At 38.3% G+C, this 25,649-nt stretch overlaps 1 protein-coding gene across 4 annotated transcripts; it reads left to right on the plus strand.

Moving 5' to 3' along the window:
- The first annotated feature begins 256 nt into the window (after positions 1 to 256).
- AKR1C8 (aldo-keto reductase family 1 member C8) lies at positions 257 to 25,383 on the plus strand. Of its 4 annotated transcripts, none has more exons than XM_074000910.1 (10): positions 257 to 392; positions 9,097 to 9,254; positions 15,981 to 16,148; positions 17,013 to 17,129; positions 18,137 to 18,214; positions 18,985 to 19,107; positions 20,277 to 20,386; positions 21,506 to 21,671; positions 23,530 to 23,612; positions 25,116 to 25,383. In XM_074000910.1, exons 4-10 carry the CDS (start codon positions 17,124 to 17,126, stop codon positions 25,156 to 25,158), a joined length of 609 nt encoding a protein of 202 aa, XP_073857011.1. In that variant the 5' UTR covers positions 257 to 392; positions 9,097 to 9,254; positions 15,981 to 16,148; positions 17,013 to 17,123; the 3' UTR covers positions 25,159 to 25,383. The 4 variants fall into 4 exon arrangements, with proteins under 4 accessions (XP_073857011.1, XP_073857010.1, XP_005564601.2 ...); XM_074000909.1 differs by having other exon boundaries at positions 9,162 to 9,254; XM_005564544.4 differs by lacking the exon at positions 9,097 to 9,254.
- Positions 25,384 to 25,649: the final 266 nt, after the last annotated feature.

Consider the following 25,649-nt stretch of genomic DNA (forward strand, 5'->3'; position numbering starts at 1 on the left):
GACGAATTGGCATGGTTAATTTTTCAACTAAGGAATCACGTGTGAACAGCACGGAGGAGAAAATCAAATTCCTCTGACATTCACAGCATTTCCGAATGAGTTTTCTGTAAAATACTCCCACAGGGACACAGAAGAATCAGAGAAAAGGCACTGGACTGATTCCAGCTTCATTTCGAAATCATTGGCAACTGTCGTCTCCACCCCACCCATCCTGTATTTGGTGCAAATAAAGAACGCAGGAGCCTTGTCTCCCGCTGGGCTGTCAGTGAGGAAATGGTGGAAAGACAGATTAGCTGGGCATAATGATGGATCTGAAGCAAAGCTATTCTGTGAGGCTGAATGATGGACACTTCATGCCAGTGCTGGGATTTGGCACTTATGCTCCTGATCATGTAAGTGGACCCCAGGAGGCTGAAGTTTCTTAGGTTAGCTGTACTTGCAGGGTTAGCTGTTGCAGTCATCAGGCAACAGCCCTGCACTTGGTAGACAGTGGATGCTTGGAAGGGCTTATCTGAGCTTCCATTTAACTGTCTCTAACTTGCTCCTCTCAAAGTCACAGAGATCTTTTTTGCATTAGGTGGCATGACAAGTTATTGATTGTGGGGATTCTGAGATTGAAAATTTTGTGGGTATATTATTTTTATTTCTATTAAAAGTATCAATATTACCTAATATATCAAATGCCTTCCATGTATTTTAGGTGTTTTACATGCATTACTTTATTTAATTCCTTAACAACTGGCCTAGGTAAGTACTCATCAAAATTTGTTACATTTTTAAAATTCAAGTTCAGGCTGTTCTCATCTTTTGCTCTGGTCAGAGCCACCTCACTCTTGCTTAGAAACGTGAAGGGCCAAGGGTCCAGGAGGAATCAAAAGCCAAAGTGAGTACTTAGTGGCAGCTTTGCTGTGAGGTTATTGGAGCTTGGAAGTATTTGCCAGAGAGTTTCAACCATGCAAACTTTTTGCCATGTAAGAAGCCACTATGATTCTGTCATAGTCTCATCAATGTATTAAAAATATAGTAGTCTTTCATTTTGAGGGATTACCTGAAGTTTTTTGTCTTATGACTGAGAAAATTAAGGATTGTGGACACAAAGGGTAAGGTTGGAGTGAAAGTTTAATAAGTGAAAGAAGGAAGTTTTCTGGAGTAGAGAGGGGACCTGGATGGATAGTTAACTGTGAGGTCAGGTCTAGGGTTTTGACGGACTGGGAAAGAAAAGAATTTGTCGACGGGTCTTGGAGAAAGTGTAACTCAGCTTGTCCTGGGACCTTGGTCTGGGACAAGTCAGAGACGGAAGTGAAAGTTTGGTCCAGTACCTTGGTCCAGGACTAATCAGGAGTTGAAGTGAAAGCTTGGCCCAGGGCCTTGGCCCAGGAGCAGTCAGATGCTGAAGTGATGATTCATAAAGGCTCGTCTCATAGTCCATATGTCCACAAAAGGAAAGGAAAGTGCCCACCAGAGCCCACCGGAGCCCACCATGTACAAGCCCACAAAAGGAAAAGAGACTTTCCTAGAAGTCTGTTGGTTATACAAAAGACAGATGTGTTTCTCTGTTGGTTCTTGTGCTCACATTAGTGCAGTTGTTGGTATGCCTTAGACATAAAGGACAAAGGCATTTTTACGTTGGGCCTTGTTCTTTTTTTTATGTGAGTAAGCTGGAGGTTTGTGTAAGTTTCCTTATCTGTGTGTGTAGTCTGATTTTTTTAGGCTGTTTCTCTGTTTAAAGGAGTTTTACCAGGAACTCATGCTCACCGTTTAAGTTTTTTCTCTCAGTTTTACCCTCAGGAGTGGAGTCCCTAATTGTCGTTAGGGAGATTGAGTGTTGACTTTTCTGGCTGTTTTTTGTCTGATGGTGGTGTCATGTGGGGAATAGTAGTTAGAGTTCTTCTTGGGGTTGGTTTAATGGTCTTTGGAAGAAAGATGTGTTTATGTGTGGTGTTATTAGTATTATCATTTAGAGTTTGATAGTTTTTAGGTGAGAAGAAATAATTTGGGCTATTAGAGTACATGTATTAAAATGAAACAAGGGGGGATAAGGATGGTTTAAAAATTCTGAGGTTGTTGACATATCCTGATAATTGGTGGTTATAGTTATGTCTGTTAAGATTTTGGTGTATGGAGCTTGGTTTTGGTTAATTTTTTTGGTCTTCTTTTCTCAAATAAACTGCTGGATTATGGGTATTCTATATATTCTTATGACCTGGTAGGATTTGTAGGATAATTGTTCAGAACTAGAATATTGTTCTAAATTTTATATTATTTATCTTTTTCTGTTTTTATTTTTTGTGGTAGTCAGAGATTGTTGGTTCATAAGAATAAGTGGGGTTAGTCTAAAATGTAGGTAAACATTTAAAAGTAATTAGTGAGACTAGAATTTAATGACAACTGGTAAGTTTTGACACACTATTTCTCTCTCTCCAGTTCTTATTTTTGTCAAAAACAAATCATGATAGGATAGGACTGAGTTGTTTGTAAAATAAATTTTAGTTTCATATTTGGTGATTATTTGTGTAAAGAGTAGTAAAAAAATTTTTTTCTGAGACAGAGTCTCGCTCTGTTGCCCAGGCTGTAGTGCAGTGGCATGATCTTGACTCACTACAACCTCCGCCTCCCGGGTTCAAGCAATTCTACTGCCTCAGTCTCCCAAGTAGCTGGGACTACAGGTGCATGCTGCCACATCCGACTAATTTTTTGTATTTTAGTAGAGACAGGGTTTCACCATGTTTCCCAGGCTGGTCTCGAACTCCTGAGCTCAGGAAATCTGCCCGCCTCGGCCTCCCAAAGTGCTAAGATTACAGGCATAAGCCACCATGCCTGGCCTTAGAATAATTATTTTTATATAGTGTTTTAAAATTGGTTTTGATGGAATTCTATTCCATAAGTAACCTCAGATAAGACCTCAGTTTAAAGTTGAGTCTAGTCATGGGTTTATACTCTCAAATATTTATGAGTTGGGTAAATTCTTCTCTTTTTGAGGTCTCAAGAACATGGGGTTCTTGGGCCTGTTAGAAAGTGACATTCTTTACTTACTATAGGTTAGGAACTCTGGGAACTGCATAGACAAGGTATGAGGCCAGTTTTTCTAAGAGGTTTTTATTGGTTTTGGAAGTTAAGTTTGATTCTTCAAAGGGAAATATATCCTTCTAGTCAAAGTCTTGGTAAAATAATCATTTTAAAAAATTGTGTCTTGTTGTAAAAGAAAATGGATTTTTATTGTACTGATATAAACAATTGTATTGTTATAAGTCTAGAATATTTATAATTAGTTTCTGAATTTTAGAGGAACCAGGTAGAGATAAATAAATACGTTTTAAATTTTGTTCACAGAAGTATATGTTACTCAACTGTTAAAAGTTGTAGTTAGTTCAAAAGTTTTTTTGACTCTGAAAAAAACAAAATGATGATCAGTAATTTTTTAAGTAAAAAAAAGGATTACTTCAGTTTTCTATTAGTCTATTTGGTTAACTCTTGTTCTGTTTGATATTTATAAACACTAGTTTTTTGTGAGTCTTATATGTTTTTTGTTATTAGAAAGTTGTATTTGAGAGTATTTGTTAAAGTCTTATAGTTGATTATGAATCATCTTTTGAAGAGGATTAAAACAAGATAACAATTGCATGTGAATGACAAAATTTCCAGGGTAGTTGTAGTTAAGAATATGATTGACAAAGTAATTTGGTTATTTCTGTGGTTTACAATAGTTTAACATAATAACCTTAATTATGGTTGACAGTATATATTTAGACATTTTATATGATTTTGGAACATATATTAATATTTACTGAAATATAACTTGAGGAAGATTAAATATCATTTTGGCAATCTCACATATTTAAATATGTCAAGTGATCCTGTTTACTTTTTTGGAATTGTTTTAGGGGCCTTCTGTAGTTAAACATTAGGGGTCAGGGAAGACAATCTTGAAACTCAAGCTTGATTTTCGGAAGCCTGTTGAATATGTTAGAGTTTAAAAACTACTTGATATTATGAAATAAAATTTCAGATTACCATAAGTCATTTGCTTTGTTAAAATGATGATTCAAAAATTTAAAAAAGTAAAAACTTTTTATTAGTCTTTATTATGACATGAAAATCTTGTTCAAAAGAAAGTCGAATTTCACCCTTTTATTAGTTTATTATTAATGTCAATCCCAATTTTAATGAAACTTTATAGATAATTCTATTTAATCATAACCAATTTGACCATGAGGTGAGGTCTTTATAAACCTTTAATAATTCTTTATACATTTTATTAAAGAGTAGATTAGCTTATTAAGAAAACCTTGTTGTGTTTTTATTTCAATGTTCAATTTATGAAAAAAAGTAATATTTTTGAATTTAGTTAATAGGTTTACATAGAGTGGTTTTGTAAAATTTTTATAATTTTTCACAACTTGTTTTAGTTAATACGTTTAGAGAGTGGTTTTGTAAAATTTTTATAATTTTTCACAACCTGTTTAATCTTTCGGTTTTATTTTCTTTAAGACAGCCGTGTATTCCTAGGCCAAATTTATATTTTTATGTCTTTTTATAATTTTTTATTGAAAACACTTTTTACTGTTTTTACATACCTTGTATGTAAATTTATTTATATAGTCTCAATTATATGTCATAATTCTTAGTAATTTTTAACTTTAATGTAAAACCTGGTAAGTTGTTTTAGTGATGTATTAGGCATAAAACCTGACTTTTTCTTGTATAGTTAGAGGTGTGGTTATTACTATATGTCCTCAGGTCTTATTAATTGTGAAGTAGGAAAGTCAAACAGTTTTTAAAGGTCAAACAAGTAGTTTGCCATCTTAAAATATTTAGTAAATTTAGTATATGACTTGTATAATGTATACCACATATTTATATCTTGAAGACATTTGTATTTTACCAATACTTTTTAAGACTTTTAATTTTGTAAAGATTAAAGTCATGTGAACTAAGAAGCATTATAACTTTTAATTTGCCTTCAAAAATCTTTTTTTAGGTCAATTAATTAGAATTTTTTTTTTTATAGACATCACATACCTAACATATATATGACTATATAGACAGAAGAAGATCTAGTAGTTGTAAGATTTTCCGTTTGTCAATCTTCTAATTGGATTATTGGTCTCAGGATGGAGATTTTTAAGAAAAGGGCTAGGAAAATATGCAGTTTCTAGGACCTAATAAATAGGTGTAGTTGAAAGAAAAAATAGATTTTGAGAGTCATTTACCTGTCTCTAATTCTTTGGGTTCCACAAGGAAAACAGAGATTTCTCTCAAAATGGAATTTGTTGTGTCTGTGTATATGGTGTTTTAAATTTTTTTTCCAAAGGAGTCCCAGGTCATCAGAAGTCATCTTAGGGCCTTTTATGTATGTATTAAGGGTGGTAAGACAGAGTGGAGGAAAGTAATTTAGTTGACTGAGAATAAAACCTTTTCCGGAAAAACAAGATCTAAGAAAACTACAAAGGCCTTTTAAATATACCTATAGTTTCGATCTCAACCTTTAGTTGAGTGTTCTTTAAGAAAATTATTTTTCATTAATTAAAATTTTACAGAAACTAGCAACAGTGATGCTTATTATTCTTTTTATTGGTTTGTATAGGGAGAGAGGCCTAAAGTCTGACTGGATTTTTGTGTTTTTTTAATCATTTTGTCGGTATGTCTGGCTTTTGGGTTTTCTAGGGGAGTTTTTCTTGAAGTCTTTTTTGGCTGTATAAGTTTGTACCACTATTTGTTTATAGTTGTGTTCAGGTTTTCTAGTTTCTTCTCGGGTGAATCGCCTCTGTATTCTTACACCTTTGCATCCGCTTCTCGCTTGTCCTAACGCTCTTGCCCAGTGGTGCCTCCTGCCTCCAAGCCTTCAGTCCCAAACCCCACTCCTCCTCAGTCTCCACCTGTTGCCCATTCAAAAACCATCTCTGCCATTCTCTCTCTCTCTGAAAAGTGGCTGGGGTTAAAGGCATTGCTTGCATTCATGTTCCTTTCTCCATGTCTGATCTGTTGCAAATCAAAGTTGTAAGTATATTCAAAAGTCTTTTATATTTTTCTCTTCAGTCTTGTTTTCCTGGAAAAAGGTTTTTTTCCCAGTTAACTGAATTACTTTTCTCCATTCTGTCTTGCCACTCTTAGTGCATGAATAAAAAATCCTAAAATAACTTCTGGTAGCTTGGGACTCCCTGGGAAAATAGAAAAGTCGCCACAAATCTCATTTTGGAAAAATTCTCTCTTTTCCTTATGGAGCCCCTGGAATTAAAGGTAAATAAGTATCTCTCGAAACCTTTGTCTTCCAGCTATGCTTGCTTATTGGGCCCTAAAAATTGTTTTCCTAGCCCTATTCTTAAAGGCCCTCATCTGGAGGCCAATTATCCAATCAGGAAATTAGCAAATGCAAATTTTATAACTACTAGATCTTCTTCTGGTTGTCTGTGTGGATATATGTATGTTATGTGTGCAATGTCTATTAAAAGAGCTCTAATTAATTGTCCTAAGGAAAATAAGCACTTAAATATTTTTAAGGAAAAAGTTAAAGCTGTGGAACCTTTCAGTTCACGTGACTTTGATCTTTAAAACTTACTTGTACAGTAAAATTAGAAATGTCTTAAGAGTTGCTAGCATACATTTTTGTTTGCATTTATTAAGCAATTTCATACTTATCTCTGCCAAATACTATAAGGTGTCAAAATTTGGCATAGAGGCTACAAAACTATAACTCAGCCCAAACAAAATAATGTTTGTGTATTTTTTAATAAATAAAAATTAATACTAATTTAATGAAAATAGCTACATCTTAAACTATTTAGTAAAATATCCTTACTGGTTTTTTTGTTTTTGTTTTTGTTTTTTTGTTTTTTTTTTTTTGAGATGGAGTCTTGTTCTGTCACCCAGGCTGGAGTGCAGTGGCGCAATCTCGGCTCACTGCAAGCTCTGCCTTCTGGGTTCACTCACGCCATCCTCCTGCCTCAGCCTCCCAAGTAGCTGGGACTACAGGCGCCTGCCACCATGCCTGGCTAATTTTTTTGTATTTTTAGTAGAGATAGGGTTTCACTGTGTTACCCAGGATGGTCTCGATCCCCTGACCTTATGATCTGCCCGCCTCGGCCTCCCAAAGTGCTGGGATCACAGGCGAGAGCCACCATGCCCGGCTAAAATATCCTTACTTTTAATCTTGTGGCCCTAGGCAGTCTAGTCCACAGACATGAAGGAAGTTTGTTTTTGGAAAGAACTGTTTTCTGTTTTTTGGTTTTTTTTTTTTGAGACGGAGTCTCGCTCTGTCGCCCAGGCTGGAGTCAGCGGCGCGATCTCGGCTCACTGCAAGCTCCGCCTCCCGGGTTCCCGCCATTCTCCTGCCTCAGCCTCCCGAGTAGCTGGGACTACAGGCGCCACCACCTCGCCCGGCTAATTTTGTGTGTTTTTAGTAGAGATAGGGTTTCGCCGTGTTAGCCAGGATGGTCTCGATCTCCTGACCTTGTGATCCACCCGTCTCGGCCTCCCAAAGTGCTGGGATTACAGGCTTGAGCCACCGCACCCGGCCAGAACTGTTCTTTAATATTTAAAAAAAGATAATTTATATTTAAAAAATCGTATATGGCAAATTCTTGTCCTAAAGTAAATTAACTGGTTGTTTAAAGAAAGGAATGTTTACAAGTCAAAAATTAATGCATATCAGAAATTGACTGTGAAGGTCATGAAAAATTTTATAAAAGGGATTTTATGCAAGAAACATTGTACAATTTAAAAGTAATTAAGCCTCATAAATGCTTTATAAAATTCCACTGTAACTCTTAGCTGTACAACTTGCCTCCTTTGCAGCTAAGTAAAACCTAGGACACATGAAGTTAAATGGTGGAATAAGTCAGACCTTATCTGCACTTCTCTCTGGGTCCTAGGCTCTACACCTAGTACAGAATTAAAATCTCAAACTTATGAAGGTTTTCAACAAAAGTAAAGGTTGCTAAAACTTAACAGCATAACATGTATTTAAAACTATTGAAGAAACGTTTTATGTGCAAGGTGTGTAAGAAAAGTAAAATATACTTTTGGTAAAAAGATTATTAAGGAGGTATGAGAATGTGGATTTTTATCTCCATTAAAAGGTTGAAGAATTGTTTTAAGGCTTAAGCAAGTTTTGAGAGGTTAATTGTAAAGGAAATTCTGTGTGTAAATGTATTGGCTAAGGTTAAAGGGGCATCATCCAGTTTTTCTGTAAATTGAGCATTAAAATAAAAGCACAATGGTTTTTTCTTAAAGCACTAACCTGCTCTTTAACAAAAATTATAAAGGGTTAAAAAGAGTCTATAGAACTCTTATCTTATGCTCAGACATGTATACAAGGTTTTATTAAAAATTAAGTTTAAAATTAATAGCACACTAATATAAAAGTAAAGTTTGGCTTATTTAGTATAAAATCATGCAGAAAGCATTGTCAAATATAAAATGGTGTTTAGCTTTCTTTGGGCTATATTTATATAAATATATTGTATGTGTCCCAAAGTTATAGGAAATGCCTATAATTCCCATGTACCTTAGTGTATCTATCTTATCAGTAATAATTATAATTGTTATGTTAAAATTATTGTGTGCCGCAGAGGTAACAGATATCCTTGTCAATTGTGTCTTAAACTATGGCTACCTTAAAACTTTTTGTTATCCATAAGCAATTGTTGCCTTGCTTTGGTCTTCTTCAAAAGGTGGTTTTATAATCAGCTATAAAGCTCCAACAGGTACTCTTAAATGCAGGTTTCTGATAACTTTGGAGAATTGTAACATCAAAATAAAGGAAAAATGTTCAGGACTTTTAAAGAACTAAAATGTTAATGTTGAACAGGACAGGAATTAGCTGCATAAATTAAATTAATAAGAAGCTAATCTTTTTAACATTTTGCTTAAAATATTGCTAATCTTTTGTTTTGCTTTTCAAAGTCAAAGAAATTTTTCTTTTGAGCCATTAACAACTTTTAACAATTTAGTTTACTCCCGTAAACAAAATTTGGAACATACTTGTTTCACTCTACCTGATTGTCTCCAAAATTTGGAAACTATCTGTGAGTATTCTTAAGTTATGGCAATATAGTTATTTGTATAAGTGCAATAAGAATCTGTTTTCTTTTGTAACAGGACACAATTAGAAAAACTGGTTATTTTACCAAGGCTTTGACTGAAATGGTGTGCTTTCCTTTAAGGAATCAAACTTAACTTATGAAGCCAATGAAGCCCTTGGAAAACCGGCATCATATTTTGTCTACAGAGTCCCTGTACAGGGTTTCTGATCTGTGGTAAGTAAAGAATGTCACTTTCTAGCAGGCTGGGAGCCCTAAGTTATCTTGTGATCTCAAGAGAAGAGAAATTCACCAACTAATATGTATTTAGTGGTACAAATTCATGAATGGGGTTGGGTTTAAAAAGGCCTTATCTCACATTCCTTCTATGGAACAAAGTTCCATAAAAGCCAATTTAAAAGGCCTATGTAACAAATAATTATTCTTGCTGCACTGTATGCAAATAATTAAGACAAGTATAATAAAGCAAACCAATCCTACCATAATTTGTCTTTTAATAAAAATGGGAAACTGAAGAGAGAAAATTATGTTTCAAAAACCATAGCACACCTGTTGTTAAATAGTAGTGTTGTGTAATGTTTTTCAATTTTTATTATTTTCTACTGTTTTAAATTCTATTTTTTCCGGCTACAAGTTTCTAAAATAAGCTATCCTTTCTTAAAGTCCTGTAAACGGAAAACTAGATGTTTCAGCAGGCGCTGTATCTAAGTCCCCCGACCATCACAGGAGGAAATCTCTTCACTGCTGGTGTCAACAACTAATAACTAAGGGTGTCCGGAATCCTTTGTCCCCATGTCTAGTGAGTCCATGGAACCCAGGGTAATTAAGATGGTGCCTGTTACAGGAATCAAATCCTAGATACATCACACTCAGGTCAAAACCTGGAAAGCTAAGGAAGCAACCCCTGACAGCCCAAAAAATGTCCTAAATATCACTGTAAACAAATAAGAAATCTTAAACTGAAAATCATAAAAAGTAAGTAACTAAGTGAAAATTACTCATCTTACTCAGCCTCAACCCTACCTCACCAAATACTTTTTGTTGTTTCTACCTCTCCTTTAAAGCTAAATATTAAAACTTTTTAATGGAAATTATTTACTATGATACCCTTGTGAGAACTGCTTTACTCACTCTGCTATTTAGTAGGACTATATACTGTAGTACCCTCAGGATGTAATGTCTGATAGACAATCTCAGTTACCGTAGCATTTTACTTAGTAACTGTTATTCCTGCTATGAGGATAATAACTAACAAAAAAATAACACATGTCTCTTTCCAAATATGTGCCTCTGACTGTCATTAAGAAAAAAATGTTACTTCTGTCTCAACCATCAGGCCAAATAAGAAATGCTGCTAAAAAGAACTAATGTTTTTACACAGCTTAATTAATCTTTTTCAAAAGTTTTTTTAACAGAATCATGGCCATTTCATAGACAACTACCCAGAAACATCTACAGACTGTGTTGCTCCTGCAGTCAATCCAACACCAAGAAACTCTCCTCCGCCCCCCAGCAGGAAGTAGCCAGAAACAACACATCACCCTTTGTCCTTTTATAACTATAGGGTCTGGAATTATTGAACAGGAGCACCATCATCTCGGACAAACACCACCACTTTAAATTCCAGCTCCCTTTCTAGCCTTATGCATTTCAAGGAAATCACTTCTCTACTACAAGTAGCCAGAAAGAGCAGACAGTAAAACACAGAAAAGACAGCTCAGACACAGGCAGAGGTGGGGGGAGAGTCTCTTGGGTAACTGCCAAACTTCACCCTCATACAACGGGCCCCAGTAAAACAGTGGGCCTTAATAAGTGAATTCCTTTCCCTTCAGGTGCACTAAGATAGGGAAGCTAAAAGCAGACTCCTGGGATATGCCTGCAGCTGCAGAAAGATGTATGGGAACAGGCACACAACTCTCCCTCCCACATGAGCACAACAAAGAAACACAGAAGCAGTCCAAGCCTCTGATCAACTCTCCCACTGTGAATCCTTAAAAACTCTTAGTCTGTAAAGAGAGCAAACCTCTGACCTAACTCAGCCAGAAGGCACCTCTCAGATTTGTTTTCTCTAAAATAAATCTGTCCAGACTGGCAAGGCACCTTTTCATGTTTCTTTTGTGTTTTTTCCCTCTTTCTTTAATTCTTACACCCCCTATTAGAATTAAGTGGTTTAGAAAAATATTGGGTTAAAGTCTTTCCTGAGACGCCCATAAGAGTTGTGTTATGGGGGGAGGGGAGGCCTGGACTGGAGAGGAGAATAGAGAGACTGGCTTCAGAGTTTTGAACGAAATCTACTTTTTTTCCCCTTTTATTGTTAGCATCACCTGGGGCCCCCTGGGTAGTGATGACAGATTGAGTCATTGGAGTAGGGGAATTGAGTCCTGGGACCCATCAATCTTTTTGGACCATCTGGGAGACTGGCCCTGGACTCAGAGACCTGTGTCTCCAGGGACAGTCCACCTTCCAGTGGTCACCACACGTTGGACAGGGTTGAGATGACTTTTTGTGCTTTGACAGTTCTTTTTAAAGTGTCCTGACTTGTCGTACTGGTAGTAGTTAGTAGGTGTACCTGGGGATCTTGGATTTTATAGGCCTGTAATGTGGTCACTCGAGTCTCTGTCCTTTTTTTTTGTATGTTTCCTCTCTTTCTCCTGGCCCCCCTCCTCTTGGTCCCTATTGTAAAAGACTAAAGTAGTTAATTTCAGGAGTTTCTCTAGGGTGTTATTTGGACCTATGGCCTGTTTTTGTAGTTTCCTTTTGATGTCAGTGGTTGTCTGAGTAATGAATTTGTCTTTTAAGATTCATTGTCCATCAATTGAATCAGGAGATAGGGAGGTGGGTTTCACTAAAGTCTATCTCAGCCTTCCCATAAAGGCTGAGGTATTTTCATCTGTTTTTAGATTCAACATGCACATTTTAGAGTAATTAAGAGATTTGGTTCTGATTTTTTGTAAGTCTTTTAATATGTACATCAGAGAGTGCTTTCTTTTTCACACCTCTATGGGATCACTAGAACTCTAATTATGGTTTTCAAGGGACGTTGTCTCCCTTCTTATCGGGAATGGGGATCTTGTCTCTTTTTCATTCTCTTTCCCCTTTTTACTGGTTTTCTTTTTCAGCCAGTTATAGGAGATATGTTTTCATCTCTGAATCTCTTTGTTGTTTGCAGAGCTCTCTGCTTCTCAGTAGTTAGGGTTTGGTTCAAGAGTAACGTAACATCTCTCTATGTAAGATCAAACACTTAAGTTAGATTTTGGAAAGCCTTTATATATCTGTCAGTGTCATCAAATAACTTGCCCAGGTCTCCCTCTATTTGTTTAAAGTCTTGTAATGAAAAAGGAATCTAAACTGTAGTGGTACCATGACTATCAGGCATTTCTTGTAGGGATAGTAGTGGATTCGGGGGTTTGGGTGGTAGAACTGGAGGAATTGATGATTATCTGACTACAGAGGCTCTGTGAAGTGGGGACAAGGGCTGGGACACCTGGGAGTTGCATTTCAGGGTTTTCTGGGGGTTCTTTTCTCTGACTTTGGGGAGTTGTCTACTGTGGGCTTGTCTGATGTAACTGTTAAGAGGGCAGGGTCAATTTTATAATGCTTACAAAGATCTGGGTTGTTTTTCAGGGCAAAGAAGGCTTGTACATAGGAAACTTCAGACCATTTCCTCTCCTGTCTGCAGAAAAGATCTAGTTGTTGGATAGCGTTAAAATTAACACTTTTCTCAGGAGTCTAGGCCTGTCCATCCTAGAGTTGGTAAGAAAGCCATGTCCTTGTGTATAAGAATTTGAGTCTTTTATTCCGTCTCAGGGTCAAAGGAATCTCAATGCTTCAAAATGCACTTGAGAAGAGTGCAGGCTGAAGATGGTTTGTTACTCATCTAGAAAAGGGGAGGAGAAAAGATGTTCCTTAGTCTCTTTCTTCTTTTTAGAGTGACCCAGGGTGGAGAGAAAGAAAGAGTGTCTCCCTTTTCCTCTTTTCTCTCATCCTCCAGGTCCCAGTGACTGTTATAGGAGTCACCCATGGATGCAAATGTGACCTTCACCCATAGATCTGAACAAGTTAGTCGTTAGGAGTAGTCATGTTCACCTGTATGAAGTACTAGTTCTCTGTCTTTCTAGGTTTCTTAGACCATAAGCCTCCCTGGGGGAACCCTAGGTGTCTGAGAGACATTGTACAGTAGTTGGATTTGGGTAAGACCCTTTAATGAAGGGAGCGTTTTAACCTCATCTCTGTCTTTTCTAGCTATGGTGCTGGTAAAGCATTGAATTTCTAGAGAATGGGACTGATTGACTATTAAACATAAAGTACTCCTTTTTGTTTAAATGTCAGTGTAACTGGATGTAGAACAGGTGTCTCAAAAGAACCTGAGGATTGAATGACTGTCCTCCCTCTAATGGGGACAGCACTGAGGCTAGAATTTGTTTCTCAAGGGAGGTTTCTTTCTGATTGTTGAAAGTGGTGTATTTCTGTTCACAGATAGGGTATGAAGTTTGATCACTGTTAGAGGGACATAGGAGAGAGAGGAATTGGGAAACCAGAGGTTTTGAGCAAAGGGCTGACAAGGCTCCCCATGGAGAAAAAAATGCCATCCCCCTAGGTGGTGTTGTAGGGTCTGAAATGTTAGGTAAAAACTCTGACTCCAAATTTTTTTGCAGGCAGAAGTTAGAGGTCAGAGGCATAATAGGCTGTTCCTGTATGTCTCACAGTAGAAAAAAAATTAATTAGTCTCATAAAGCAACCGTTAAAATACATTGGGGAGTGGTGAATTTTTACATGGAGGAAAGACAACCCAAATGGAGAGGGAGGAAGGTATTCACTCATGGTGAAATGACCCCCTATACAGTGTCATGAATGTCTATCAGTAGGGACAAAAAGACCCTTATTAGGTGAAAATTTAGACAGAAATGTTGAATTCCACTTGTTTCTAGGGAATCACAAAAACAGTACCTATTTGAATTACATTCCTGATTACTACAACACTGGCTGAGTTTACCCAACAAGAATATATTCACAGCTTGTAAAAATGCTATAACATTGTCTACGAAGAAGGAACAGAAGACATGACAGCCATGAAAAGAGAGAAAGAAAATGCAATAGGAAAGGCTATAAGTTCTGGTGCCAAAGCCCTGATAAGCTGTTGGGAACTGGAGTTAGTACAGGCGCCTTCAGGTAATATTGAGGTGTAGCCTCAGCCAGAAACTTTGTTGTCTTAGGACCTCTGAAAGTTTGCATGCATGCAACAGCTAGGTCTTCCATGAAAGAAAACTGGAGTGGAACAGAGTCAACATTCCCAACACCTGAGGATGATAGGGATTGACAAAGTCCTCTCCAGGAAGCCTGTCCCCTGAGTCTTGTAAGACTGGCAGCTGCCCTATTCACTGACAGGGGCCCAGTGTTTTGTTTGCTCTTGAGAGAAAAAAAAAAATCTGAAATGAAAGTAAAGAGTTTGGAAGTTGGCTCCTGCTCACCCTTCCCATTAATACCATTCCCAACCCATGCACCAAAAATGTGTTACAGTCTCATCAATGTATCAAAAATGTATTAGTCTCTTGTGAGGTATCATCCAAAGTTTGACCGACCACCAACAAAATTGTGGACACAAAAGGTGAGGTTAGAATGAAGGTTTAATAAATGAAAGAAGAAAGCTCTCTGTAGTAGAGAGGGGACCTGAATGGGTTGTCAACTCTGAAGTTGGGTCTGGGGTGTTTTGAACTGGGAAGGGAAGGAATGTGTTGACCGGACTTACAGAAAGTGTTACTCAGCTTTGCCTTGGACCTAGGCCCAGGACTAATCAGAGACTGCAGTGAAAGTTTTGTCCAGGACCTTGGTCTGAGACTAACAGAGAGTTGAAGTAAAAGCTTGACCAAAAACCTTGGCCAGGAGCAATCAGACACTGTAGTGATGATTCTTAGAGGCTCAGCTCACAGTCAAAAGCATGTCCAAAAAAGAAAAGTGTCCACTGGAACCCACTGTAGCCCATAGTGTACATATCCACAGAAAGAAAAAGAGACTACTTTCTAGAAGCCTGTTGGTTATACAAAGGACAGAGGCATTTCTATGTTGGGTCTTGTTCTCTTACTAGTGTAGTTGTGGGCATGTCTTAGGTTTAAAGGACAAAGGCGTTTTTATGTTGAGTCTTGTTCTCTTATTAGTGTAGTTGTTGGTATGTCTTAGGCATAAAGGACAAATGTGTTTTTATGTTGGCCTTGGTCTTTTATCTGAATGGGCCAGAGATTTGTGTAAGTTTCCTTATCTGTGTCTGCAGCCTGATTTTTCAGGCCATTTCTCTGTTTAAAGGAGTTTTACCAAGAGCCCACCCTGACTAACTTTTTTATCTCAATTCCACACATTAGGAAATGAGAAGGGAAAACTCAGAGTCATAACGTCATAATGGGGACTAGATTGTGCTTCTCAGTGAAATACACTATTCAGCCATCCACTCAGTTCACTGAAGGAAATTTAAAGTGTCACACTCTGGTCACAGTGAGGTAGGGGCAGCTTTGGGGTTTCTTTGCAAGAATTGCTCTAAAAATGAGAGAACAATGTGCTTAATCTTGGAAGAACTATAACATGAGAAGTGAATTTATAACAGCCATCAGACAGGGCCAGTTGCTGTCAATGGCAAAATTTTCCATTTTATCCAGTAAGTATAAGGTGTGTCTAACATATGTTATATTCAGTTTCTACAATTGATTGATATGGAATGAGACACAATTTTTCCATACTCCAGGGTGAAGCTGATTTCTCTAATTCATTTGGGAATAGAAGTTATACTGGAGTTTAATCAATGTCCTTAGAGTACAGGTCTATCATTGAAACCCATGCCATCAAAATTGGAGGAGGAGGCCAGCAGAAACTACCAGTGAAAATGCTATTGGGGGAAATGCATTGATGTTCTCTGGTTCGGGCAGATCAACAACTCGTCTTACTCCTGTCTTGTAGACTCCCAAAAGCCAGGCTGCTGAAGCCACCAAAGTGGCTATTGACGTAGGCTTCCGCCATATTGATTCAGCGTACTTATACCAAAATGAGGAGGAGGTTGGACAGGCCATTTGGGAGAAGATTGCTGATGGTACTGTCAAGAGAGAGGATATATTCTACACTACCAAGGTGAAAGTTCTGTGTGTGAAGTGGTCAGAGGCCACTACCAGTTGAGATATGTTATTTTGAAATGAAAATATGGTCTAAGTTGAATTGTTTATTTACCTCCTAATATTGGGAAGGCACATTATAGAAACAGAAACAGAAATGACTTGCTTACTCTGAAATATGTTACGGTGGAACACAGTTCTTTAGTGTCTCTGAGCATCAGACAGTATTCATATATAAAATGGAAATAATAATACTTATCTCCTTTAACTGTTGTACAGATTAACCAAGCCACTATGGGTCCACTCCTTCAGGAGATCTTAGGATGTAGCAAGTAAAGTTAGATATTATTCAGAAAAGGGATCCAGACAAGAAAACACTTTTTCTAAAATCAGCATTGAGTTTTCTGAACTTTCTAAAATTGTCCTAGGTGGAAATCCATGCTTCCAATGTCAACCGAGCTGGGGTCTTCAGGGATGCACGCTGTGTGTGTTTATATCGATACAAACTTAATTTTAGAATGTGAGTCTCTCAGAATAATTCTTCCTGGGAATTTATTATACAGGACAAGAGATTCTGTTCTCTCTGTCCTGCCATTTATTGACTCATTTTGGTGGATGACTCCTCTAACCCTTGATACACTGAAGTTGATTTTCCTGCCCCTTGTTAGTTTTATTCAGTTTTCTTACATTGCAGTCATTCAAGGAAATCTCAGTGTCCCATCGAGGACCTGATTTATACTGAGTAACATATATTTAGTGCCACTCTTTTAGCTTTAGACTACAGTGTTTTAAGACTCACATCTCAGTATCTGACCATGAAGTTTAATTTTGGTCCTCAAATGTGTAAAATTATAATCCACTTCATTTCTTTTGGTCACTGCAGCTTTGGGCTACTTTCCTTCGGCCAGAATTGGTTCGCCCAGCCCTAGAAAGTTCACTGAAGAAACTTGGACTGGATTATGTAGATCTCTTCATTATTCATGTACCATTTGCTATGAAGGTCAGCTTTTGTTTTTCCTTGTTATGCCCAAGACTGTTTCATCATTGTTATGAGCACCTGAATTATCTCATTCTGGCTTGGTTTCCTGGGTTCTTCCAGAGAGAGGCAGATTTGAGTGAGGTGCATAGGACATCCAAATCTTTCATGAGTATCTTTCACATTGAGTGCTCTACCATCAAGATTTTCTGTCTATCCTTGTCCCCCAGCCTTAAGGGGGGGTTCAGATTCAATGATCTCACTTCCTCCACCCTAGATAGTTGAGGGCATTGCCCTGTCTCAGTGCTTGTGTTCCTGAATGGAGGCCCTGAGCTGTTAGGATCCTCAAGAATGTTGAGTTACCACAGACTGCAGAGATACAATAGGAACCCCCACCTCTTTAACAGGAGGGTCTCCCATATGTACCCCTCAGCCCAACAAAAGAGAGATATCTGTGATGGTGCATGTGGCACAACTGGGCTCCTTTGGGCTTCACTGATCCAACCTCTCATCACAGGGGACATTGGCTGAGCACATCTGATGTCCTTACTATCTGAGTTGGGTAAGCATAAACTGGGGCTAAACACACTGAATGGTTATACTAAGCTCTGTCCTCCACATCAGTTTGTCCTTGGGAAACAAAATGAATTCCAACTATAGGGACCTCATTCTTAGTGAAGAGTAGGGACATGTGGAGGATGGAGCCTGGAGGTTACTGGGGCAATGTGTTTTGCGACAGTCACTCATGATTTTTTTCTTTCAACCCATGTCTTTGTTTGCACACACATACACATATGTACACATAATCCACACATGCCTGCAAACACACACACAAACACATTTACACACATACCCGCACATATATATACACACATGCACACATGCATGCACACACAGGCACAAATAGGCACACTCAGATTAATAATCACAGCCTCCTGAAACTCTTGAAGGTTGTTTGACCAAACTCATTAGGCACCAGAAAGGCGAGTTCATAGAAAACATCCTTCTTTATCTTCTGTTCTATTTTCCAGGCTGGGGAAGAATTACTGCCAAAGAATGCCAGTGGGGAGATTATTTTAGAAACTGTGGACCTTTGTGACACTTGGGAGGTATGTTCTGCTGCAGACACCAGGCAGCACTGTGTGGTGAGGTTGAAATCACAGGAGGAGGGGTCAGAAGAGATGAGATTTTGCTCCAGCAGTTGTCTGACCTCACATCTGACCTCTGTGCCTCTGTGTTCTCATCTGTGAAGTGAGAGAGTGGAATGAGATGGCCTCTACGGTTCATTTTAATTGTAACTTCTAAGGTTCTAATTAGACACAGAAGCACCTTTGGCCTTGAGATCAGGTTGAGGATGTGAGCCCTATAAGAGCGGTCAGCGTGTTATCCTTGGATAGAAACACATCATGGAGGAGGGACAGCTGCGGACTGACTCAGCAGGAGGGTGGAAGGTGCAGGACGGTGAACCTGCCCTTGAAAAACCCATTTGATTGATTTTTTTTTTAACATTCTAGAATAGATGTAGCAAAAAACCGTCTACTAACAGAAAACCTGAGAGTCTTCCTTTCTTATGACTTTGGTATAGTTTGTTAAGGAACTATTGCATGTCTCAAGCCAAATAGGTACCATTGAAATAAGTGGGAGACAACAAATATGTCTACTTGCTGTCCTAAGTGTGCATGTAATAGAATCAAGGAGACAAACGTATATGCATAGCAAAGTAATGCATTAGCAAATTGTATATTCAAGTGATAAAACTGTTTAATTCAGTCTAATATTTATATATGTTAAAACAGATTTCCAGCATTTACAAAGTCAAATGCCAATTGAAAAGAAAAATTTACACTAAAGGTCTACCACCCATATCCTTCCTCCGCAGGCCCTGGAGAAGTGCAAAGACGCAGGTTTAACCAAGTCTATCGGGGTGTCCAATTTCAATCATAAGCTGCTGGAACTCATCCTCAACAAGCCAGGGCTCAAGTACAAGCCCACCTGCAACCAGGTGAGCCCTTAGCCCACAGGGCCTTCTCTGACTTTCTGCTCTTCACACACTTCTTGCTTAATCATGTCTCCAAGTTTCTGCTTTGATGTTATCTATGTAGATGAGAGTTCTTTTCTCTCAGAAATAGAAGATACGAGAGAAAGGCAATTTGAGTGGGGTGGAAGAGCACAATTCTTCAGAGGGGATGAAAGTTCCTGTGAGACAGCCATGTGGAGGTGCTGAGTTGGGAAGTGGCAGCTCTGGTCTGGAGCTTAGAGAGTGGTCCAGGAGGAGATACAGATGTTTGCAGTCATTGTTTTATGGATAGTAACTAAACTCACAGACATGGATTTGTTCTCCTAGGGAAAGTTCATGAATGAAAAGGAACAGGCAGGAAAATCCACAGGAGAGGGTGAGGCAGAGAGGCACTGGCAAGGAGATTGAACAGGAGCTGCCAGACAGGTGGAGACAACCAGGAGAGGGTGGTGTCAGGAATCCAGTGAAAGTTTCGGTTTTATGAAAGAAATTAATTCATTTGTTCTGTAAAAATTTCCACATCACTTACTAATGGCTTACTCATTGATCCACGTGACACACTTTGACATGTTCCTTTTGTGCTTCCTGCAAATTGAAGCTTAGTGCTACAGATTTCATCTCATTTGATTAATGCCATGTGAATTTATGAATTTTAGCCAATATGTCATTTTCCATTAATCATAATTACTATGTCTTTTGATGCTCAAATTTCCATATTTAGACCAGCAGAAGCCTCTTCAAGTAAGATCCTGGATCATTTGGCAGCATGCGTCATTGTCATTATTCTTTCCTTTCTAGAGTGCAAGCTCTTCTAGGCTCAAATGGAAACTTTCACACTCAGAACTGGAATATGCCCTTCCTCTAAGCAATATTGGTTTCTTTCACTAAAAATGGCTTTTAGAGGCTATAATTGGGGCACAAGGTATTTTAATAATTTTCAAACATAAATAGAAAAGGAATAAGAAAATTACTGTATCAGTATGGCAAACGATGGGATTTAAAGGTGCTTCAGAAGGTGCATGGGGAAAAGGGCCAACATGAAAATATAGTACATCTATTAATGTGGTATTACACATGCCTTCCGGCCAATTTTAAATTTGCATGTGATTGTTGGTTCATATATTGTGATACCTTTTGGTCTTGAAAAATTACAGGTGGAATGTCACCCTTACCTCAACCAGAGCAAACTCCTGGAGTTCTGCAAGTCCAAGGACATTGTTCTAGTCGCCTACAGTGCCCTGGGATCCCAAAGAGACCCACAGTGGTAATAAGAATATCAAAGAGCTAATCTATGGCGGGAATTCTGTTGATGCTGAAAAACTCCTATTAAAACTAAGTTCTAAAATTTTATTATTAAAAAGTTCAAAGATTAAAAACAAAAAGCAATGGTGTAGTTTGTTCCCATGTATCACCACTGAGCTTAAATATCACCAACATTCTTTCCTTCCTGTGTCATCTATGTGACTACTTATGCCCAATCCCACTCCTAATATAAATTTTAAAGTGATCTTTAGGTAAAACTTGCATAGGCTGTAATGCTATACTATTTTGGCAAATGGACATACTCTGTAACCCACATCCCTAATGTGGTATACAAACTTACTATCTCCCAGAAAAGTTATTTTTTGTTCCTTCTGAGACAATAACTTCTCATTGCTAGGAAACTATTTTCTGATTTTTTTTTTCTCCTTAGATTAGTTTTGTGTGCTCTAAATTTTCATATGAAAGAGATCATGCACACTGTTTTGCACCTGGCTTCTTTGGCTCACTGTGTCTGTGAGATGCATTCATGTAGTTGTGAGTATCTGTAATTCTTTCCATTTTATTTTTGGATATTATTCCAGGGTATGGATAACTTGTTTATGCATTCACCTGTTAATGGACAGCTTTATTGTTTTCAGTTCACTGCATTTATGAATGAATCCATATGAATAGTTATGAGACCTTTTTTTTTTTTTTTTTTTTGAGACGGAGTCTCGCTCTGTCGCCCAGGCTGGAGTGCAGTGGCCGGATCTCAGCTCACTGCAAGCTCCGCCTCCCGGGTTCACGCCATTCTCCTGCCTCAGTCTCCCGAGTAGCTGGGACTACAGGCGCCCGCCACCGCGCCCGGCTAGTTTTTTGTATTTTTTTAGTAGAGACGGGGTTTCACCGTGTTAGCCAGGATGGTCTCGATCTCCCGACCTCGCGATCTGCCGGTCTCGGCCTCCCAAAGTGCTGGGATTACAGGCTTGAGCCACCGCGCCCGGCCTATGAGACCGTTTTAAATCAAATTGTATTGTGTCTACTCCTCTCAACTCTCTGGAGAATTTGGGGAAAGGGAGCAGCACACTCTAGATTTTCCGTTTTGCATCCTTCACATCTGTGTCTGTTCCTACCCCAACAGGGTGGATCCCGACTCCCCACATCTCTTGGAGGAGCCAATCTTAAAATCCATTGCTAAGAAACACAGTCGCAGCCCAGGCCAGGTCGCCCTGCGCTATCAGCTGCAGCGGGGAGTTGTGGTCCTGGCCAAGAGCTTCTCTGAGAAGAGAATCAAAGAGAACTTCCAGGTACAGGTTGAGCCGAGTCACTCCAGAGTGAGCCACGGACGCTGGTCTGGGTTATCTCCCTTACATGGGAAAATGCAACACGTGTCACTCATTCCTGTGCTTCTCTCCACTGTGTGCTAAGGGAGGAGGGCAGTGTGGAAGGATCGAACAAGAGAGCACTGAACTCAGGCCTAAGGTTTATCGTCTCTAGGCCTGGCTTTGCCACTTACTAGTTGTGTGACACTAGGCAAATTTCAATTCACTTATTTTCATCCTTTTCAGGAATTCTACATGGTAACGAACTTCAAGGACCCTGATTCCTCTCCTTCACTTTCTCTACCTATAAATGCCTATTTGTATTTTAAAATCAAACCCAAATAAAATTAGCTGCTCTGTTAAACTACTGGGACACCCCAGCCCAGTTTTCACCACAAAAGCCCCTGGCATGACTCTGTTAGTGAGTTTTTTCTTTATTAATTTTACATCATTTGCTAAGACTTCAGTGTGCTCTCTGGACTGTGAGAACCTAAATACAATGACTCCTTCTGGATTATCTTTTATTACCTTTCCCCTGGCAGTGACCCTAGCAGGTATGAAGTTAGGTATAAGGTTACAGACTAACCAAACTAAGAAATTGATGAGTGAAGTTATTTTGTAAACCCTTCTCCACATACACTCTGGACCTTATATTAATCACAGGTCTCCAACTTATTTTGTTTTGAATCCCACATGAATTTTGAAAAAATATGTAAGCTGTTTCTCATTTTAAAATGACAGCTACAAATTTTATTATGAGTTTAATATTTATAAGAGATGACATTTGAGTCATATATAATGTATTTATTTCAAAATAAGTTATAGATTAAATATATTAACTTGTGGAAAAATTAAATCGGTAAATCTAAATCTCATTGTTACAACGTAAAGAAAAAATATCCATTTTATTTTTTGATCCAAATCAAAATGTTAATACCTGCTCTCTTGACAACCATATAACTTCTGAAGTACATTTTTAAAAAGAGTTGTGAATAAATGTGTTGGTAGATAGAAAGAAAATGGACAGATATATATAAAGAAAGAGATAAACACGTTAGATAGATAGATAGAGGGAGAGGTATCTGAGTCTTTCGTGGAATTGTCTCCTGGATCACATAATGAACTTAGTATTTTTTTTTTTTTTTTTAACCAAAAATATCTGTTTTACTATTAAGGGACTCCTCATCAGGGACTATGTGTTGACACAAATGAACCTCTCTTGACTTAAGTAAGAGAGAGTTATTAAAAATGCAGAACTCTTTGAACATAAGATGTAAGTGTCTCAAAGATCAATTAGTAAGCATTTTTTATAAGGAAGATAAAACACAGCTAGAAATAGACAGTATTGAGGGGTCCTGAGTTGAGCAAGTAGAATAGTTGTCCAGAAATGCTTTTTCTGGGGTAAACAGATTCTTGAGTGGGAGTCTCCTGTGTTCTAAGGCTTTCTCATTCCAAGGATGGATCAAGTTCCAGGGGAACTGAGGCAACAAAAGCCTGACCAAGTGTGGACATGTCCAGGTGGCAGTTATTTTGCACACTTTCTTTTCTATTTTAAAATAAAGGATTTCCTTTTTCGGTCTCAAGCAATTCTCAACAAATATTTTAGATTGATGAGTGCACACCTTTCTTTTGAGAAGTGGAGCTCAGTAGGAGAGGGGTGGGATGGAGAAGAGGCAGAATGTAGGTGGAAGAGGTCTCAGGCCAAGTGCATCTGGAAGCCGATGAAGATGAAAATGCTTCCCCTAATGCTGTCCTCACCTCTGCCTCCTGGAAAGTCCTTGTATTCCCATGTAGAAGCCGCTGCCCTGGGGAGGGGTTAATGTGAGTGTTTTCTTCCTTTCAGATTTTTGACTTTGAGTTGACTCCAGAAGACATGAAAGCCATTGATGGCCTCAACAGAAATCTCCGATATGATAAGTTACAATTGTAAGTGATGCTTGTAGATTCTTTCACAGGCTGTTTTCTGTAGTATGCAGGGAAATGGGGGAACAAATCTTCCCCCTATCAGGAAGACATGCCCAAATTCAGGCACGGGATAAAATAGGAGATGCCCTGTAGCCCTCAGACCAGAGGTTTCCTCCAGGACTCAATCTCTGACCCAGCAGAAATGTGTCTGTAAGTGAAACTGCCAGTGTCTGCACCATTGTGAATCCAATTCTTGAATGCCCTTACTATCTGTGCCTGGGTCTAGCACTCAGGGCCCCACTGCCTGTGAGTCTAGAAGGCTCAGTGCGTAGTACCTACAAACCTATGGGGGTCCATCATCATGTTCTCTTTAATTTATATTAAAATCAGAAGAAAAATGAATACAATAATAATGCATATGTAATAATGACTCCATCCTGCTCTATCTTTGTGTTTGCATCATGGTAATGGAAAACATAATTTAAGTATTAGTGCAGGATGGGCCCCCGAAGGCAAAGGTTGCCTATGTCCTAGGGAAGCCTTAATGTGGTATTCCCTCTTCAGGATGCCAACTATTTCTGCAACATTTATGTCTTTCTTGGCCTTCTTTACCTACCACAACCCCCCATTTCCTCAGTTATATAATCTCACCATGCTGAATGGTGAATGAATTATGAGAGTCATAGACCCTCAAATGCTAGTGACTGAGGTGTCAATGGCCTTTACCAACATAAGATCCTTTGGAGTTTCTCTGGATCCTCAAGGCAGGACTCTTACTCCAGTGTCATCTTTGTCCACCTGAAGTCCACCTCTGGGGAACCCAACATCCCTTGACTGGTTTATTTATAAACGTGATGTTCCATTTGCTCAACTACTGCAGGATTTCAGGACTAAGGAGAGAGAAGGCTAAACAGAGAGGAGTTTAGAGGAGAGTTTAGAAACAGGGGAAATACAATTTTGGTTGCCAGAATAAAGACTCAGTCTCCAAAAAAGATCTGAAGAATCCCTCTCCTTTACATAAAATCACACCAGGATTCTGAGAAGAAACATTTTCAATGAGAAAAATGTAGGAAGTAACTTTTCTATACCCGAAGGCTGAGTATAAGTCTGTGATCTGCCTTATGAGACTGTGAACGCCTTGTCCTACTCTTGTCTGTGGCCCTATGTCAATATGACTCCTGGCACATTTAACTGCTTAGAAGGTACTTTTTAATGTCACTCAATTAAAAAGAACAAATTATGAAAAAGAAAAATGAACATGGAAAGGAAAACAAACAGTAATTTTAATTCCTAACTAACAGGTATGTTTATAATTATATTTAAGTAAGACATAATTGTTTTTTAGGTGTGAGTATTAGAGATGCATCTCATCCCCTCCATAGATTAAATTGTGTGTGCCGAGGTACAAGTAGGGACTCAATGGTAAATTCAGAAATTTTAGCCCATCCTAAGTGCATCTTCAGAAAAAACTCTTTGACAGAATGGAAAAAAGTTACTAAATTAATATTATTTTTTCTCTTTCAGTGCTGCTAATCACCCTTATTTTCCATTTTCTGAAGAATATTGACCATGAGCTATTGAACATTACCACCACAATTTCCTCCTTTTAGGTGACATAGAGAGGATTTCTGTATTTGATAGAGGAGCCGGAAGTAGGATCTGAAGTTGCAGGTTTCTTGCCTTTCCTTTCTTTTATGAAATGAAGACTTTAACAGGAAGATGTTTGTTTTTCCTGATAAAGTAATACCCATAAATTTTTTAAAAATGAAGAATAAAGAATATAAAACAAAAATGATCTGTAGTTCTTTCATTACAGGATACTTATCATTTGGTACATTTTCCTTCATGATTTTTCTAAACAAAAGGTCTGATATGGTTTGGATCTGTGTCCCCACCCAAATATTATGTCAATGGTAATCTTCAGTATTGGAAGAAGGATCTGGTGGGAGGTGATTGAATCATAGGGATAGTCTTCACCCTTGCTGTTCTGGTGATAGTGAGTTCTCATGAAATCTGGTTGTTTAAAGATGTGTAGCATCTCCCCTTCACTCTCTTCCT

This window comes from Macaca fascicularis, chromosome 9 (genome assembly GCF_037993035.2).
Source record: "Macaca fascicularis isolate 582-1 chromosome 9, T2T-MFA8v1.1".
Taxonomy (NCBI): Eukaryota; Metazoa; Chordata; class Mammalia; order Primates; family Cercopithecidae; genus Macaca; species Macaca fascicularis.

Bases quoted from the DNA above. Each gene is read 5' to 3' on its own strand.
- AKR1C8 (XM_005564544.4), top strand. From the start codon at position 303: ATGATGGATCTGAAGCAAAGCTATTCTGTGAGGCTGAATGATGGACAC. The intron at 16,149-17,012 runs GTGAAAGTTCTG...TGGTCACTGCAG, and splicing joins ATATATTCTACACTACCAAG to CTTTGGGCTACTTTCCTTCG. The intron at 19,108-20,276 runs GTGAGCCCTTAG...GAAAAATTACAG, and splicing joins ACAAGCCCACCTGCAACCAG to GTGGAATGTCACCCTTACCT.